The sequence below is a fragment of the Arachis ipaensis genome, chromosome B06, assembly GCF_000816755.2.
Source record: "Arachis ipaensis cultivar K30076 chromosome B06, Araip1.1, whole genome shotgun sequence".
In the NCBI taxonomy this organism is placed as follows: Eukaryota; Viridiplantae; Streptophyta; class Magnoliopsida; order Fabales; family Fabaceae; genus Arachis; species Arachis ipaensis.
In genome coordinates this window covers 7779996-7798410 of record NC_029790.2, presented here as the reverse complement: position 1 = coordinate 7798410, position 18415 = coordinate 7779996, and the positions used below count along the sequence as shown (strand labels likewise).

Here is an 18415-nt window from a genome sequence, read left to right as displayed (position 1 = left end):
TAAATAGTCATAACAAGAACAATAACCCTATGAGTAATTGACTTATAAGTTATAACATTAAAAAAGTAAAGCCATTTTACAATGACGGATTAATATAAAGTTTTTTACTAAGATTTTTTTTTTATTTCATTGATAAAGTACAAGAAGAGAAAGTATAGGAAATTAATATTTTTATTAAAATTTGGTCAACACTTAATTATCAAAAGAAAAGTAAGTAATTTCATATTATTGAATAAAATTTCACACCATTAAAAATATTAATAATGACTAATTGATAGTTACAAATAACAAAATTTGCTGATCCTTAGCACTTTTCATAAAAGAAATACAAAGTAAATATTTTTAATCTTTATTATTCATGCGATAAAAGTAAAAGGGAGTACAAAATATAAACTCTTAATAAATAAATAAAGGGTTAACCACAAAAAATACTTTCAAATTATTTAAATGCCGATAAAAATGCATCCGAATTTTACTATCGATAAAAATGTTTTTAAATAATTTAAAAATATGACAAAAATGTCCAACAGTAAATATATATTTTCAAAAACTGTCTTAGAGATTGAATTTTGATGTAATTTTTTGCAAGCATAATTAAAAAATGAGACATTATCATTCTTAAAATTTGGTGATTTTTTCTAAGTATATATATTTTTTTGTGATTTTTTAAAAGTATTATTAGTTGTTAACAACAAAATTACAAAAAAATTATATACCTAACGAAAAATTACCAAATTTTAAGGATAATAATATTTTATTTTTTTAAATAATGCTTGCAAAAAATTGTATCAAAATTTAATATCTAATGTATTTTTTTAGAAATACATATTTAATGTTAGATAATCTTTCAAAAAAAACCAAGGTTCTGAAAACCGAACCGGTCATCGAATCGCTCTAGTTACTGGTTCACTGGTTCATAGGTTCAACCGATTCAACCGTGGTTGAACCGAAAAAACCGTTTTATAATAAAATAATAAATAAAATATAAATAAACACATTAAAACATAATTATAGTCTAATATAAACCTTAAAATATTATCCAAATTAAAGTATTACATAAACGAGAATGTTATGATCTTATTCAAGTACAAACTCAAAAGTCAAATAACAAAATAAGACAACCAAACATAAAATTCCAACATCCAAACTTATCATCAATCATGAAAATCCACTATAAATCACAATGTTATTGATACTAATGCTGCATGCCATTAATTCTGGATGGAGTCATAAATTAAGGAATGGAATAATATATATCATCCGGCTTTCAGTTTGCTTATTGATTCCATAATATATACCTGTTCACCAGTTTTGTAATTTATCATCCACAAAAGGGAAATTACAATCCAGTGAATCCACAAAGACCTCAAACTTGTCAAGTTTCAAAAATTTAACAGCAGTAATTCAATCTCCAGCAGCATATCACTAGGCAAAGAAATCACAAAATCCTACATAACTAAAATAAAAAATCATGAAGACAGTCACCATTTAAGCATAATTAAATCACAAAACAGTAAAACAACCACAAACACACACAAAACAGCAGCAACTTCAGTTTCCAGCAGCACATCACTATGCAAAGAAATCACAAAACACAACATCAGCAGAGCAGAACATATGCTGAATTAACTAACTTAACAATCTAAGCACAATAAAGCCCAAAGCATAGTTTTAATTGACTTAATTAAACACAAAAATGCTCGGCAATCAGCAATGAACAACAGAGAGCCAAAAAAGCATAGCACAGCAGCAGCGAAGAAGACACAAACCAGGGTACAACACAGCATAGCAGTAGTGAGAAAAGCCATTCAATAATCAATATAATTTGATAATTTATGAACAAAAAAATAAACACGAACAGCAGGCACTAGTAGTGAGCTATGTGATACAAGTATTCCTTTAGGCAATGAGTACAATCAAGAAACTTTAACAAAATTTAACAGCAGAAAAAAATAAAAGCATGTACAAACCAGTATCAATTTATCATTAATCAGTAGGAGGATTGGCGTTGGGGGAATGGAAGGGCCTTCGAACACCACGAAATAGGAGGATTGAAGAACGATCACGACGAACCAGGCGGCGACAGTGCGACCAACGGGGGCGCGATGGAGGCTAGGGTTGTGTTTTGGGGAGAAATAATGAGAGTATGTATGAGACTGAGGAATCAGGAATGGGGCTCGAGACAGGGGCAAGGGCTTCAGGTCACTCAGGACGACACTGCGCAACGACAAGGAGTGGTGGCGGTGGCTGCGATTTCCACGGCTAACTTCGACGGAAAGGGCTGCGCGAATCTCCAAGCTGGCTCCACGAACTTGCGACGGTGAGTGACTTCGATGGAGGTGTTGCGACGGCGGCGGTGGCTCGAGGTAGAGACTGCATACGTGGCCACTGAGTGCGAGAGGCGAGAGTGGAGGGCTGCAGGGTGGAGGCTCGAGAGTGGAGGGCTGCAGGGGAGTGAACTGAAGAGTGAGGAGACCGAAGACTGAAGGCTAGGGTTGGTTTCTGGATCAAAACGCAACGTTTTTGACAAAATTTAAAAAATTGGCCGGGTCACGGTTCGGTTCGACCGACTGGTTTCCGATCGGTTCAGCGGTTCAAATATATTTTAAAAATATATATTTATTGATGAATATTTTTATTGTATTTTAAAATTATTTAAAAATATTTTTGTTGATAATAAAATTTAAGTATATTTTTGTAAGCATTTAAGTAATTTGGGAGTATTTTTGTTCGTTAACCCATAAATAAATAAATAAATAAGGCGAGGATAAAAGGGAGAAGAACTGAAGAAGGGGAAAACGGTTGTGGCATTTTGGTAATTTAGGGTGAGGTAATGGTGATGGTGGTTTGAAGCAGGAGAGTGAAGGAGATCAGAGGCATTGTTGAGTAGCGAGAAGAAAGAAAGCAAAGCAGAGGAGGAGAGTGAAGGAGAGATCTGAGTGAGGATGGCGTCAGGGTGGGGAATCAATGGGAACAAAGGTCGTTGCTATGATTTCTGGATTGACTTCAGCGAATGCATGTCTCGCTGCCGTGAGCCCAAGGACTGCGAGCTCCTCCGCGAGGACTACCTCGAGTGCCTCCATCACTCCAAAGAGGTCTTCTTTCTTTCTTATTATTATTATTGTTCTTCTGTTTCGTTCTTCATTGCTTCCTTCCTTCCTCTTTCATTCTCCAAAACCCTAATTCCCAATTACTCTATTCAATTCCACTTTCATTCGTGCTGCGCTTTCAGATCTTTAAGCCTTTATATTATCTGTTATCTTCATGTTTTGGTCATTTTGTTAAGTAGCGGTTTCATAAATCGCCCAAGGCAGGTACTATGGGGCACAAAATCAGAGCATGCCCGATAAATTATGCTACTCTTCGTAATGTTATCAATTCTCATGGTCATGAGTTTCCAATCCATTTAGACATGGTGAATAAAGCGATACTATGATATTTCTATATTGCACTTCAAATCCTGTGTTTTTGCCCTGTTTCCACATTTATGTTGTATTGGGATATTGGTATAACTGTAATTATGTCTTTTCCCTTTAGCAATCATACATTCCATATCAGTCTTTGAGTTGATATCGACACAGCAGAGTTGTGCTGATCTCTTCGGCTTCTCTGATTTCTTTCGTGCTTCATTTTGTTGCCTTCCATTTTATTCTTGATTTGGCCAGGGACAGTGGATTTCCTTGGGTTTGCTGTAGGTTTATTTTAGAGTAAAGTTCTTTTACATAATATATATCAAGTTGCTTATACTCCATTAACAATGGATAATGGCTTATATCAAGTTGCTTATATTCCATTAACAATGGATAATGGCTTATCCTCTGCTAGCTATTAGGCTAAACTGAATGGCTTAAAATTATTAAAGGATCATATTTAGTTCTCTTATAGTTTTACTTCAACACACTACTCTAGGATGTATAATGCTGATGATTATAGGATGATTTCAGAGATTTGTTGTGTTAATTGAATTTATCATACAGTGCTGTTTAGCTATTTGATTAGATGCTTAAGGATTATCGGACTTATTTTCATTCTAGTATGCCTCGTGAATCCCAAGCTTGTGAAAATTTCACATATGGTACATATGATGAGTATTGCTGACATAAAACAAATATACTTGGTTTATGAATGACAGAAATAGTATATAGACATTGCGTTGAGTGATGTTTGAAGTTGTTCTTCTCTTGCATTCATGAACTGTTTAAAGCAATCCATTCATGCTTATCATTGTGAATGTTTTAAACTTATAATCAGGTACCATGGCTCCATTATCGTCAATTCCTTGTTTTCCGTCTCTAGTTAAATTGCTTCAAACGTAGCTCTTGAACTAGATGTATACTTTTAGTGTTAGTCTTTTGAGTGCTTCTTTCATTTTTTAAAAATAAAATATCCCATACATCGGGAGTGGTGAACAGAAGAGGTGTGCTTTTGGGAAGAACCAAAATATGGGTGGAAATTGAAAATTGTTAGCTCATTTGGGATTTTAAAAAATAATAATGATAATAAGGATCGAGTATCTAATTTTAAGCATATAACAGTACTGTAATTATAACCTTATCCTTAAAATATTTTCTCTTGAAGCTTACTTTGGTGGAAAATGTATTTCTGGCATTTTGGTTGAGGTATTAATATCAATTGAGAATGCCAAGTCTTAACAAAATGAAAAAGCTGTGAATTTACTTTGCCTCAGCATTGTGAAAATCGGATTTGGATCCTCTAAATTTGAATTTTACGTTGGTAAAGTGTGATCTCTCACCATTTATTTCATAGGTGAGACCAAAAAAAAATATGAGAGAGAAACTGTTCAAGGGTGAGAGATCACACTTTACCCTCTAAAGTAAAAATTCAAAATTTAGAGGATTTAAATTCGTGAAAATAATGTAACATAAGTGTATTGGGTTGGATACAAGGCTTGTTTTCAGTGCCACTCTGAAGTAAATTTGTGTGATGAGTTATGACATGTGTGATCACTTATTTTGGTTTTTATTGTTTCCTGCAGTTTCGACGAAGAAACAGGATTTACAAGGAAGAACAGCGCAAAATAAGAGCTGCTGCTAGGAAAGATAAGGAAGATGAGGCTGTTAAAGGACATCATTAGCACTCAATCAGTTATCAATTTAAGCTTTTGAATAAATATTATGATAAAACAGTGTAATTTTTTCTTGGATCGGTGTTCCTGCAAGTTCAGTGTGCGCTCCTTTTTATCCCTTCAACATTGTGGGCATCGTTTTTGTGTGGAATAATTGAAAGGTCGACTTCGGACTGCAAATTAAATTATGAGCGTGCATCTTTTGAGCTGCGGACAAAATGCTTAAATGGATTATAATCCCATTAACGGAGAAAATCAACGGATTAAAAGATCAAATTCTTTTATCGAGATATTGAGCTCTTTTTAAGTGTTGAGTGAGACAGTTACATGAAGTCTTACATTTTCTTTTTCTTGTTGCCTGGGCTCTACCAAAAAGAAAAACAGAGAGAAGAGAAACATCACCAACAACAGTATTTTGATTAAGTTGGATGCCACCAACATGATTGAAATAACAAACTAACTAATGCTTCTTAAATAATCAACTATTTAAAAAGATGTAAATTATTCTAAAACTTATCAAGATTATTTATATCAAAATTTAAATTATTTTAACTTCATATTAAGGGTTTATTTAGGTGAGTTTTTACAAAAAGAAATTTTTTTACTGATCTCTTAAAAAGATTTTTTAGAAAAACAAAAATTTTATGTTTTGGATATCGTAAGTAAAAATATTTTTTATCTAACAATTATAATTGGATACAAATAATACTGTTGGTAAAAAATTATTGAATTCGAAGGAGAAGTTCAAATTATTAAGTAAGTTTTTGGAAGAGAAGTTGGTGTTGAAGGAGACGTATTTTAGGGACATTAAGTAAGAGTTTGATTAGTTCAGCAAATCGAGGAGTTACTCGAGTAAAGAAGATCGAAGATTTTTGGAAATCGAAGATTATTCTGTAATTTTGAAGATACCGAGGTTGGAACTTCGTTTCAAAAATTAGTCACGCACACTCACATCTCACTCTTAGTGACTTTCTGAGTCTGCTTCGAGTCAAATTTCTGTAGGGTTCCTTCCACTTGTTTTCATTTTTCATTTATATTTTCTGCAAACTTTACTTTACTTGCAAATTTATCTTTCAAACAACAGTTAATTTCCTTGTTCAAATTTACATTCTCGCATTGTTATTGCTTTATTTAAATTCAATGCAAACCATTTCGATTTCAGTCATTCTTATTTTCAAAACCTTTTATTTACTTGTTGTTTCTTCAGTCATTTTCTCTAATTCTGTCTAATTCGAGGGTCTTTGATGCACTTCTAGAAAACTGGTACGCAAAAGAGGGGTAGATTTCGCTCCTATACTATTAGAATCGAACCACCATCGATTTGCTAAAAAATCGACAAAACAAATATAAAAATATTTTTTGTTTTTTTATTATGTTAAAAATATTTTATTATTGGGTAAAAAAAATATTAAATTGGTCTCCTACGTTTGAGGGTAATCCTATTTTAGTCCTTAAGGTTTAAAAAATCATATTTGAATCTAAAAGAAAGTTTTATTTAGCTTTAATGTAGTCTTATTGTGATGTCAAAGTTAAATAATTAGCATTATAAGAACAAGGTCAATCAGATTATCGACCGCCTCTGGAGCTTGTACTTGTACTTCCGATTATCAACCTTATTCTTGTACTGCTGTCATGTAGGACATTCCGTTAATTATTTAACTTTAACCTCACGGTGAGACTACATTAAAACTAAATAAAACTTTTTTGGATTCAAATAGGACATTTAAACCTTAAGGACCAAAATAGAATTACGTCCAAACGTAGGAAACCAATTTAATATTTTATCCATTATTAATTTTATAAATAAATTTAAAAAATATAAAAAAATATTCAAAAATAAAAAATTATATCTTATTCCCTCAAATAAAGATTTAAAAGATGCAATTTCTTTTGTTAGAGGTAATTAATTTGGAAAGAAGAGGCAGCCGTCATGAGTGATGAGGCGTGTGCGTGTGAAACTTCCAACCCTTATTTCCGGATAAAGGTTAGTTCTTTAATATGCCTTAGTAGATAAATTTGATTTATAGACTTTAGTTTCGCATCCTCCTCCCTTTAGAGACCGTGTTGGTGATTTTTCTTTTCCCCTTGTAGGTTTTGTTACCCCCCTTTTTTTATAAAAAGAAATGGCTTCTGTAGATGCTCTCTCTCACTGGGTTGATGTCACGGTCCTAGGGGAGGAGCCCTCAGTCGATTCTGAGTTCATTACCAACCTTCGCACTCATCACAGAATTTGTACTTCTGAGGATGACGAACCAAAATATGAATTGGTAGTCCCGGGTCCTGAAGACCGGGTTTGTTTTGGAAGAGTCGATGAGGCGGCCCCTCATTTTTTCTTTATGTATGAATGCATGATCACCCGTTTGGGTGTTTTTCTTCCTTTTTCAAATTTTGAGATATCTGTTTTGCATCACTGTCGAGTCGCTCCCACCCAGCTTCACCCCAACTCTTGGGGTTTTTTGAAAATTTATCAATTTATCAGCCAGGCTTTAGAGTTCCCGACTTCTTTAAAGATTTTTTTTCCATCTTTTTCATATGACAAAACCCTTCAGTGGGCTAAACAATAAACAACAGTGGGTGTCGTTCCGAGCCATACAAGGTCGGAGACTTTTTACCCTTTTTGACGAGTCCTTTCATGACTTCAAGAACTACTTTTTCAAAGTGCAAGCTGTAGAGGGTCACCATCCCTTTTTCCTGGATGATCATTCTTCTCCTCGATTTCCTTTATATTGGCTGGAGGCCTCCCCTTGCGAGAAATATGGTCTGGATGACTTAAATGAGGTAGAAGCAGCCATTGTGGGGTTCCTCCGAGAAGCGTGGGGGAGGGCCCCATACTTGGATACTAAAAAATTTCTCCAGGGGTCGCCGACCTTTGTCCAGTCACAATTAGGTAGCTTTTTGCGTTTCTCGCTTATTTCCGACTTGCAATTTCTTTTACCGACTTTGTCTGATTTTAGCTACTAATTTGTTTTTGTAGAGATGGCAAAGAAAAACGCTCAAGGATCTTACCAGAGGGTTCAGGAAGCCAAGGCAAAGTCTCGAGCCAGGTCTGGAGGTGTTAGGACGGTTGTCTCTCCCCCTCCTCCTCCTCGGAACGTTGGGACTCCTTCTCAACCTATTGTAATTTCTTCCTCTGCTTCTTCTCTGCCACCCCCTCCCGTCCGACTTACTCCCGAACCAGAGCCAAAGAAGCGCAAGACCTTAGAGTCTGGCGCTTCTGGTGAGGCGGACGCTCTTGCGTTCGTCCGAAAGAACATCTATCCTCATGCTCGTATGAGTATGGATGATGTTTCTGTTCGGCACTACCTCACTACTGTGGTTGAGGAGAGTCTCAAGACGGCGGGGGTTTGTGGCAAACTCTTGGATATATTTGAGAAGACTCCCATCAGCTCTTTAGGGACGACCTCGAGGGTCGAGGAGCTGGAGGGTAGGCTTCGTATATATCAGGAGCATGAGAAGGAGTTGGAGGGGAAAGTCGCCAAACTGACGAAGGAGAGGGACAACCTCAGAGAGAAGGGGAAGAAGTTGCAAGCCCAATGCAACATGGAGATGGATTTGAGGAAAGCAGCGCAAGCCAGCTACAACAGTTTGTTTGCTGATCTTGTGTCTGTAAAAAATGACTTGCTGAACGCTCGGAAGGCCTATACCGAGTTGGAGGACTCTATTGCGGATGGTGCTGATGAGGCCTGGAGGATTTTCAAGGAACAGGTCGGAGTTATTGCTCCTGACTTGGACCTTTCTCCTTTGGACCCTGATAAGATTGTTATTGATGGTGCCATCGTGGATCCTCCTGTCCCCATAGTGGAGTCTGAGTCTGATTTAAAGACTCGGGGGCAAAGGATCATAGAGTCCCCTCCTCACTCTAAGGACGCTCCGAGTTCTTCTACCGTTCCTCCGACTTCTTCTTCGACTCCTGCTCCTGGCGTTCCCCCTGACTCTGCTGGTGGTGATCTTCTAAAAAAGTGATTTTTGGCTATCGGGGCCCGGCCTGTGGGCCCCTCTTTTTTTAAACTCTTTATATTTATTTGTTGGTGTTTTGAACAATTTTTTGGCCTTTTAAGGCCGTAAACAAAACAGTAATGCCCCTTTTTTAATAGGGGTTTAATTTAGCGTTAAATAAATGCCCTTTTTGGATAAGGGTTTTGAGTTACCTTATGTGTGCATGCTTTTTTCTGTTCGTGGTTCTCTTGACTCTTTGATCCTTTCTAGAAAAACTTTTCTTTGAGGCTTGCCTGCTTTTCTGAATTTCAAGGCAGCCTTACTATTTTTTCTTAGTTTTTCCTTATCTCTTTTTGTTATTCTTAGTACTCAATTTTGTTTTATTGAGTTTTTCGTGACTTAGGCTACTTTTGCGATTCATTTTATCTTTACTCGGCTGCGTTTTCCGACTTATGAGTCGGACTGCTTCCGAGTTTATCATGACCGACTTCTATAGCCTCTTTACACCGACTTGTACCTCGTCGTTTTATCCTGACGACCATCTAGGTCGGTTCATGGGATTTTCACGTTTTGTCGAGCTTAAATCGGCGCGTTTCGTAGAAAGAAAATAAAAAGGGAATTTGAAAGAGATATTTAAAATGAAAGAGATCTTTATTAATCGAGGAGGTACCTTGTTGCTACTAAGGGCTTTTGATAATTTATTTCCCTTAGTCCCTACTATGATGCCTCGTTAAAAACCCTTCTTCAGAAAAAACCCTTTGATTCTGGGAAAAAATCATGAAGCTGGGAAAAGAGTACATCAGGGAGTAGAGTTCGCTTTTAACTGTAGTACCTTTTCATGTTACAAGCATGCCATGACCTTGGTAACTCGGTGCCACCTAAGTCGGTCACCTTATAATAGCCTTTTCCTAAGACCTCCTTGACTTTGTATGGTCCTTTCCAATTAGCAGCGAGCTTTCCCTCCCCAGATTTGTTGACTCCAATGTCGTTTCTGATTAAGACTAAGTCATCTGGGGTGAAACTCCTTCGAATGACTTTTTTGTTGTACCTTGTAGTCATCCTTTGTTTCAATGCTGCTTCTCTTATCTGAGCTTCTTCTCGGACTTCAGGGAGCAAGTCGAGCTCTTCTTTGTGCCCCTGTATATTCCTGATCTCGTCGTGGAAAATCACTCTTGGGCTTTGCTCATTGACCTCTATTGGGATCATGGCTTCTACGCCATAGACTAGTCGGAAGGGTGTTTCTCCAGTGGCGGATTGGGGGGTTGTTCTGTAAGCCCATAGTACTTGTTGGAGCTCTTCAACCCAAGCTCCTTTCGCCTCTTGTAACCTTTTCTTCAGCCCTGCCAGAATGACTTTGTTGGCTGCTTCGGCTTGCCCATTGGCTTGTGGGTGTTCCACCGAGGTGAATTGGTGTTTAATTTTCATACTGGCTACCAGGCTTCTAAAGGTGGAGTCGGTGAACTGGGTCCCGTTGTCTGTGGTGATGGAATAAGGTATCCCATACCTTGTGATTATATTTTTGTAGAGGAACCTCCGACTTCTTTGCTTCCAGGCGAAGAGATCGGAGTTATCTCTTAGGAGCTTAGTCAACCCTTGTCTTAGGGTTTCCCCTAGGTTGGCTCCTATGTGAGTGTTTTTTCCTTCCTCTTCACCGACCTGAATCTCCTCAGTTTTTCCCCCGGGCTGTGGTCGCAGCTCTTCTTTAACCCTTGCTCCCCCGAGTTCTATTGTGTGGACTTCTTTGCCTTTTCCTCTCAGGTTTAGGCTTTCATTGTAGCACTTCCTTGCCAACTTCTGATCTCCCCTCACCGTTGCTATCCCCGACGAGGTCGGGAACTTCATGCAGAGGTGGGGCGTCGATACCACCGCTCCGAGTCGATTAAGGGTAGCTCTACCGATTAAAGCATTATAAGCCGACCCCACGTCGATGACTATGAAGTCTATACTCAGAGTCTTTGATTTTTCCCCCTTTCCAAAGGTGGTGTGGAGGGGTAAAAATCCTAGTGGCTTTATCGGCGTGTCACCTAATCCGTACAATGTGTCGGGGTAGGCTCTTAACTCTTTCTCATCTAAACCTAGTTTGTCGAAAGCGGGCTTAAAGAGGATGTCTGCTGAACTTCCTTGGTCTACTAGGGTTCTGTGTAGATGGGCATTTGCCAGGATTATGGTAATTACCACTGGGTCATCGTGCCCAGGGATTACTCCTCGCCCGTCTTCCTTTGTGAATGAAATGGTCGGAAGATCGGAGGACCCCTCTTCGACCTAGTAGACTCTCTTGAGATGTCTTTTTCGAGAGGATTTTGTGAGTCCCCCTCCCGCAAATCCTCCTGAGATCATATGGATATGTCTCTCCGGAGTTTGTGGTGGTGGGTCTCTTCTATCCGTATCTTCTCGTTTTCTTTTTCCATGACCGTCCGACCTTTCTATGAGATATCTGTCAAGCCGACCTTCTCTGGCTAGCTTTTCTATCACATTTTTAAGGTCGTAACAGTCGTTTGTGGAGTGTCCATATATCTTATGGTACTCGCAGTAATCACTGCGGCTCCCCCCTTTTTTATTCTCGATGGGTCTGGGGGGAGGCAGCCTTTCAGTATTGCAAATTTCTCTGTATACATCCACTACAGGAACTTTCAATGGAGTATAAGAGTGATATTTTCTTGGCCTATCAAGGCCGAGCTCTTCCTTCTTCTTCGCTTCCCTCTCCCTTTCTTTCGTACTTTTTGAACTCCTGGAACGCCTCCTCGCATTCGGGGGTCCACTCAAACTGGTGCCCCTTTTTTAGTAGGGAGAATAGTGGAAGGGATCTTAATGCTGATCCTGCCAGAAATCTGGAGAGAGCTGCTAGTCGGCCATTCAGCTGTTGGACCTCTCTCAAACAAGTCGGGCTTTTCATTTCTAGGATAGCTCTACACTTGTCGGGATTGGCTTCGATCCCTCTTTGTGTTAGCATGAATCCTAGAAATTTTCCTGCCTCCACTGCGAAGGCGCACTTTGCAGGATTTAGTCTCATCCCGTGCGACCTTAGGGTGTCAAAGACTTGTGAGAGGTCGGGATTTGGTTATATCCTGAGTAAGCGTCCATGAATGACAGGTATTGATACCCCGAGCTAGAGTCCACTAGGGCGTCAATCGGCTATGGATTAGTCCCATAAGCTCACTAGCGAGAGGGGGTCCTTCTTTTTCTGACTCGCGCCCCTCCGAGGAGTTCACCTTCGGATTTTTGATTCCGGAGGTGCCTTCCTTATTTTGATCATTAGCTTCCTGGTGGAGGTTCTGATCTGCTTCATTGTTTCCAGTGTTCAGATTCTCTTGTTCAGAATCTGTCTCCACATGACCCTCTTCAGGGGATCTATCCGCCATCACTGGTTGATCTCTCGGTTCCCCGGCAACGGCGCCAATGTTACGGTGGGTAACCAGAGATTCGTGGGCCGGATGACGTTGGTTGGCCCAAACGCGCGAGGGAGGTGACTATCGAGCGATCCTGAAACCCGGTGTTCCTCCGTCCGACTTGTGTGTGTGGAAGAATGGGGGGTGGTACCTGCAAAGACACTCCAATGCTTAAGTTAGCAAGAGTGTGAGCAAGTTGAGAATGTATTGGGACTTAGTGATACCTGAGGGATGTCAGGGTATTTATAGTGGTGAACCAATAACCACCGCTGAAGTAGTGCCACCTTTTTAGGTGGATAACCGTTCCCATATCTTAGGGAGGTTAAGATATGGCACTATGAAGTGGTTAGAGAGTTTCTAGGGGCAGTTACTCATTCGAATAATAATAACGCTAAAAACACTAAAAAAATGGTAGCGGAAAGTGGAATGTGAAAATACAAAATAGTGTGACGTGCAGAAAGCCGTGGGCGTGCGGGGGGCTGGGCATAAATATCTGATAGTTGAAGGCGTCATCGTAGATATATTTTTTCTTTTTTTTACTTTGCCTCCGTACCGAAACCACACTTTACTATCACCACAACGCATAGCGGGCGCGCACCCATCCGCTTCTCCCTCTCCTCTCAAAATTGAAAAACCCTAACCTGGAGGCCATCCACTGCAAACCTACCGATCCCTAATTCCGTCTCATCATCAGAGGTAAAATAAAATCCCTTTCGCCCATTTCAACCCTTCTCCGCCCCCAACAGTCTCTATACCCTCTCTCCAATTCAATTGTACAATTTTATTTCCTCTTTATTCTCTCCCTTTCGATGTTCTGTTTTTATTCTGCTGAGAATTGAAATTGCTGGCTGAATTAGCTTAATTTTAGGTCTTCTATTCACCTTTCAGTTTTATTGTTGTTCCTTATTTTTCGATTATTTTATTGCCGCAGATTGAAAATGAGTAGGCGTGGGAGCAGAACAGTCTACGTTGGGAACCTCCCTGGTGATATTCGTGAAAGAGAAGTAGAAGATTTGTTTTCAAAGGTACTTTGCTATTTTCATTCTTCTGGAATTCTGGTAACTGGTAAGTTAGGGGAGGCAAATGCCCGTCGCTGAATTAGAATAGGTTCTTGTGGAAGTATTTGGGGATTTCTGATATGAAGAAGTTTACTGTAGGTAGGAATAGGATCTTGGATGTATTCTTGATGTCAATAAATTGCTAATTCCATATCCAAGTAGTGTAGTTTCCCTCTTATTCAAGCGCAGTTAATGTTTTGTGCATGTCTCGGTTAAGTATTTTACTTCTTTCTCCTTTGTTTACTTATAAAATTCACTTTTCAGTATGGACATATAACTCACATTGATCTCAAGGTTCCGCCAAGGCCTCCTGGCTATGCATTTGTGGAGGTGAGCTTGGAGTAATGTAGTTTGACACAAATTCCCTTTCTTTTTCCCCCTTTATTCTAATTGAGTAATGATTCATGCAGTTTGAAGACTATCAAGATGCTGAGGATGCGATTCGAGGGCGTGATGGATATGATTTTGATGGCCACCGCTTGAGGGTTAGTTTTTGCTCACAACAACACACTTACAGTGATCATATTGCAAATGTAATGACATCTATAAAAAGTGGCGTAGCTGCATTGTCTTGTTAATGTTATTTAAAATTGTATCCTTATAGGTGGAGCCTGCACATGGAGGGCGTGGTCATTCATCTTCGAGAGATCGATATAGTAGTCACAGCAACGGTCGAGGTGGACGTGGGGTATCTAGGCGCTCGGAATATCGTGGTGTGTAGACTGTTGGTTCCTGTATTAGTTGTTTTTGAGAATTTGATATGCTTCTAAATTTACTTTCATATCCCCTGCAGTTCTGGTCACTGGATTGCCCTCTTCTGCTTCATGGCAGGATCTTAAAGTAAGCTATTGTGCTTATTTCATATCTGTCAGATATTTGGGGGGCTTAGATAATCATTGTTAAGAATGCAGGATCACATGCGAAAGGCCGGGGATGTTTGCTTTTCCCAAGTTTTCCATGATGGAAGAGGTACCTATACATTCAAATAAAATGCTTCTCCTAATTTTGAGTTTGTCTTTTGGGGTCCAGTTCTTCATTTCTCTTTCCTTGGTTTTCTTATAGAAAGTGGCATTTAGCTTGTAGAAGAAGAGTCTGACATTATTTTAATCAGTCATTCAAAAATCTATTCAAGATTTATGGGGTTTTATGGTTGGTTTGCAGGAACTACTGGGATTGTGGATTACACAAACTATGATGACATGAAATATGCTGTAAGTTACTTGTTAATTCTTAAATATATGGGTTTATCTAAATGCAAATGAACATATTTATGTTATATTGTCATGAGTTTTGCTCTTTGATATCCTCATATCCCCAATAAATAGCTTATATATTTGTTTTGTTTAAATGATTATTTGTGTTTCTGCAGATCAAGAAGCTTGACGACTCTGAGTTTCGGAATGCATTTTCCAGGGGCTATGTTCGGGTAAGACCTAAATTTGATATCCAGAAAACTTTATATTTTTGTCCAGTGAATTCTCCTTCTGCTTCGATTTTTTTCCCCTTATACATTTTTCTCTTTTATCTATGTAGGTGAGGGAATATGATTCAAGGCGGGATTCCTCTAGAAGTCCTAGTCGTGGCCCATCTCATTCTAGAGGAAGAAGCTATAGCCGCAGCCGCAGCCGCAGTCGTAGCTACAGTCGGGGCCGGAGCCCAAGGTCTGTCCAGCATGTATTTTAGATTCCACACGAATCCTTGTTATATGTTAGATTCATACTTGAATCATTACTTTTTGTCCTTCCTGCAGCAAATCTCCAAAGGGGAAGTCTTCACCACGGTCACCAGCTAAATCTCCACCAAGATCTGCTTCCCGTTCTCGTTCAAGATCAAGGTCTCGTTCTTTATCAGGGTATGCAATCTCTTTACTTTGTATACTTTCTGTCGCTTAATGTCATAATGTGTTGATGCCTTGATGGAAAGCTTTTAAAGTATCTTTTGATTGATACTGTTGTTGGTCATCTCAGTTTCTGGAGAACCCATTTAGACCTTTTTAGTTATGTTCAAGGACCAAAGCTCTCCATCCATCCTTTTGGGTCAGATAAGAAGGCATTATTATTATTATGAAATTGGGGGGAACGTAGAGTAATAAAGGTTCTGGTAATTAACCAAATATAAGTAATTTAAGATGGAGTTTTTAAATTCTAGATTAACAATTTAGTTTCAACTACACTGTCCCGCTGAAGTCAGTTGTCTTCACATTCTGTTATTTGTGTTGATGATAAGCACCAAAGGCCGGAACTTGTCCATTCAATGCCTATCTTTTATTACTTGTAAAAGGCATGGGATCCTGTGCCAAGAAAATGTTAACTTTTCAATTGTTCATTTTCCCACACATACCATTGCCTTTTTCCCATGCACCCATTGTCAGTTTTCCCTTCATGGTGTGCTCGTGTGGTACCTGGCTAAACATGCCTCCTAGTCAAGGTGTTCACTTTCACTTTCCTTCGTTTTTGTGAAAATACATTTGTTTTTTTTATTAGATATGGATACTTGCGGCAAACTGGAAAATGGAAATTAGGAACTTGGTGGGATTTGGTTCAATTGCGTGCAATTCAATTTGTTGTAGAGGTATGATGTTTTTTAGATGGGAGACTTTGGATACCCTCATAGTACATTTGTTCTAATGCTTTTAGCATGTAAATGTCCATGGGTGCTAGATTGGGAACCAAGGAGATCATGGATTGCTATTTAGAGCTGGATGTCTTGTGTATTAAGGCAATTGGGATTTGGAAATCATCTCCAATGAGCAATAGGGACAAATTTCATTAAAGTATGGACTTCAAGATTTGCCATGCCAATAGGACGCCCTATCTGGATTCTCTGGATTTTGTGGTGCAGTAGGGAAGATTTCTTCTCTCTAGTCCACTGGTGTCGTACTCTGTGATGCTTTATTCATATTTGTTTTCCATCTTATTATTAGCTTAGAATGTCTAAAACTTCCTTTTTGGCACTGTTCTACTGTTATATATTTTACAATTTTGTTCTTTTACCCTCTCTTGGATATGTCAACTGTGACTTGGGAGAGGCATCAAGGCTGTTGGATCAAATTTGATAAAGGGAACTTGTGGGTTTTAAATTCTATTGTTTCTGGAACTTTTGCAGATCACGATCAAGGTCTAGGTCTCCATTGCCTGTGGTGAGTAAATTCTCTTAAACTCCCTGATTAAACGTTGATCTGCTTCCTGCCTTTAGTCTTACCGCAGCACAGTATGGTAGGTATGCTTGGTTTTTTGAGTCAAGCCAAGCATGAAGACTTCGACAGTTGAGGTCTTGCTTTTCTGAAGGAATTTTATGACTTCTAATATAGTATTTCAAAGTGTTGGGGTAGTGGGGATCCATATATATGGCGGAAAATGTATTTTAGGTTTTAAATAGTGTATGGGATACTGATCCTTGTTTTTCCTTTCCGTAATTGATTTTTTTATTCCAGCGTAATAAAAGCCCAAAAAGACGCAGTGCTAGCAGGAGTCCAAGTAGAAGCAGGAGCAGGAGCAAGAGTTTGTCCCGGTCTGTTATTTCTCTTAAATGATTTTGCCTTCCGTAGCTACACTTTCTAGTTTCAAATGATTGTTTGGCGATGGATGCATCCTCAACAGTGTTTGAATTTTTTGCAAAAAAAAAAAGAGGATCTAACTTGTCTCTGTCTGGGCAGGTGAATTTTGACTGTTATCAATCTTTACAGTTGAAGAAGTGGGTGAAGGTGAATGACACAGAAGCTTTTCTATTTGAATTGACAGTTTCATCGAGAGCACCTGCTTGGTTAAAGTTGTTGATTCAACTCCTTTGAATTAAACGTTAGAGTTTTTCCATGTCATTTATTTGGAGAATTTGATGATTGGACCTAGTTTTTTTTTAGTAATAGACTGTTGAATATCAAATTCCCTGAATCTATTATGATTGTACTTTAACATTATTCATGCATGAATGTTTGGCTTGGTCACTCTATCTTCTGTGAACTTACTGCTCAGTTCCCACTTTATTTTTAGGGCACCAAAGCTTTACTATTTCAGGACCGGTTTAACGTGGGATTTCCCCCCTATACCAAAACCAAACACCGAAATGGATAAGGCGTTTACGATATTTCATTATTTTCCTGGTTCAACATAACCTCCAAATGAAGTCCATCCTTAAAATAAGTCGTTGGACACCCGATTAGTTAGCATTCGGTTCTGTTGTACACAATGGTGCTTAACTGAGTTTGTCTAAGCTAAATTGGTCGAGAGATTCATGATTTCATCATGCGGTTAGTGTTGCCTTTGAAGTTATCCTGGAATCACTTGTGCTATGTCCTTTGTGTTTTTGGTAGTGGTGTTTTTACTTGGATAAGCACGTGGTTACGTGGTTGGCGTGGAGTTAAAGAATAGGCATAGACGAATTTGAGGTGGTAGTTGGACGTGGGGGACAAGTTGATTGTCGTAACGTCCCAATAAGCATACATGATGTGAACTTGACGAGCTATGTGGTGGCTCCTCCCTTGCGTGGTTGTATTTTCATGTCATATCATGTGCTGTTTTCTTCATCGAAAAAGGACCGAACCTCACTTCTCCTTTCCCTCACTTGTGGCCTAAATTCGCTTTTGCGTCATGAGCCTCATCCTTATTCTTTGAATTGTTTCGCCATCCTCACCGCACCCCTTGAGCTAAAATGATTAATTCCCAAGTGGCTGTACAAGTAGGGGTGGTAACGGGGCGGGTTTTTGCTCTACCCAACCCCGCCCCGCCCTACAAATAACCCGCATCAAACCCGTCAAACCCGATCCGCGGGTTGTAAAATGTTAAACCCTAACCCGCCCCTGCGGGTACCCGCTCCGCCCCTATAATTATTAAATCCAACAAATAAAATTAAATTTTAAAAATTATATAACCACCATTTACATACATAATATAAATTAAAGTAAAAATTTATATATATTAATCATTTTATTAATTATGTTATATATGTTACAT

The 18415-nt window shown here is 38.8% G+C and overlaps 2 protein-coding genes across 7 annotated transcripts; both read left to right on the top strand.

Moving 5' to 3' along the window:
- Nucleotides 2749-5376, top strand: LOC107645638 (NADH dehydrogenase [ubiquinone] iron-sulfur protein 5-B). Its single transcript, XM_016349716.2, has 2 exons — nucleotides 2749-3095; nucleotides 4997-5376. Exons 1-2 carry the CDS (start codon nucleotides 2946-2948, stop codon nucleotides 5093-5095), a joined length of 249 nt encoding a protein of 82 aa, XP_016205202.1. The 5' UTR covers nucleotides 2749-2945; the 3' UTR covers nucleotides 5096-5376.
- On the top strand, nucleotides 12909-17414 carry LOC107645637 (serine/arginine-rich-splicing factor SR34). Of its 6 annotated transcripts, XR_002348273.1 has the most exons (16): nucleotides 12909-13104; nucleotides 13340-13433; nucleotides 13731-13796; nucleotides 13877-13951; nucleotides 14071-14179; nucleotides 14260-14306; nucleotides 14378-14435; nucleotides 14628-14677; nucleotides 14836-14892; nucleotides 15000-15127; nucleotides 15217-15318; nucleotides 15950-16037; nucleotides 16127-16337; nucleotides 16572-16605; nucleotides 16900-16976; nucleotides 17122-17414. XR_002348273.1 is itself a non-coding variant. In XM_016349714.2 (14 exons), exons 2-14 carry the CDS (start codon nucleotides 13347-13349, stop codon nucleotides 17123-17125), a joined length of 894 nt encoding a protein of 297 aa, XP_016205200.1. In that variant the 5' UTR covers nucleotides 12909-13104; nucleotides 13340-13346; the 3' UTR covers nucleotides 17126-17414. The 6 variants fall into 6 exon arrangements, 2 of the variants coding, with proteins under 2 accessions (XP_016205200.1, XP_020959533.1); XR_002348275.1 differs by lacking the exon at nucleotides 15950-16037; XR_001621538.2 differs by having other exon boundaries at nucleotides 16127-16605.

Bases quoted from the DNA above. Each gene is read 5' to 3' on its own strand.
- LOC107645638 (XM_016349716.2), top strand. From the start codon at position 2,946: ATGGCGTCAGGGTGGGGAATCAATGGGAACAAAGGTCGTTGCTATGAT. The intron at 3,096-4,996 runs GTCTTCTTTCTT...TGTTTCCTGCAG, and splicing joins GCCTCCATCACTCCAAAGAG to TTTCGACGAAGAAACAGGAT.
- LOC107645637 (XM_016349714.2), top strand. From the start codon at position 13,347: ATGAGTAGGCGTGGGAGCAGAACAGTCTACGTTGGGAACCTCCCTGGT. The intron at 13,797-13,876 runs GTGAGCTTGGAG...TGATTCATGCAG, and splicing joins CTGGCTATGCATTTGTGGAG to TTTGAAGACTATCAAGATGC. The intron at 14,436-14,627 runs GTACCTATACAT...GTTGGTTTGCAG, and splicing joins AGTTTTCCATGATGGAAGAG to GAACTACTGGGATTGTGGAT.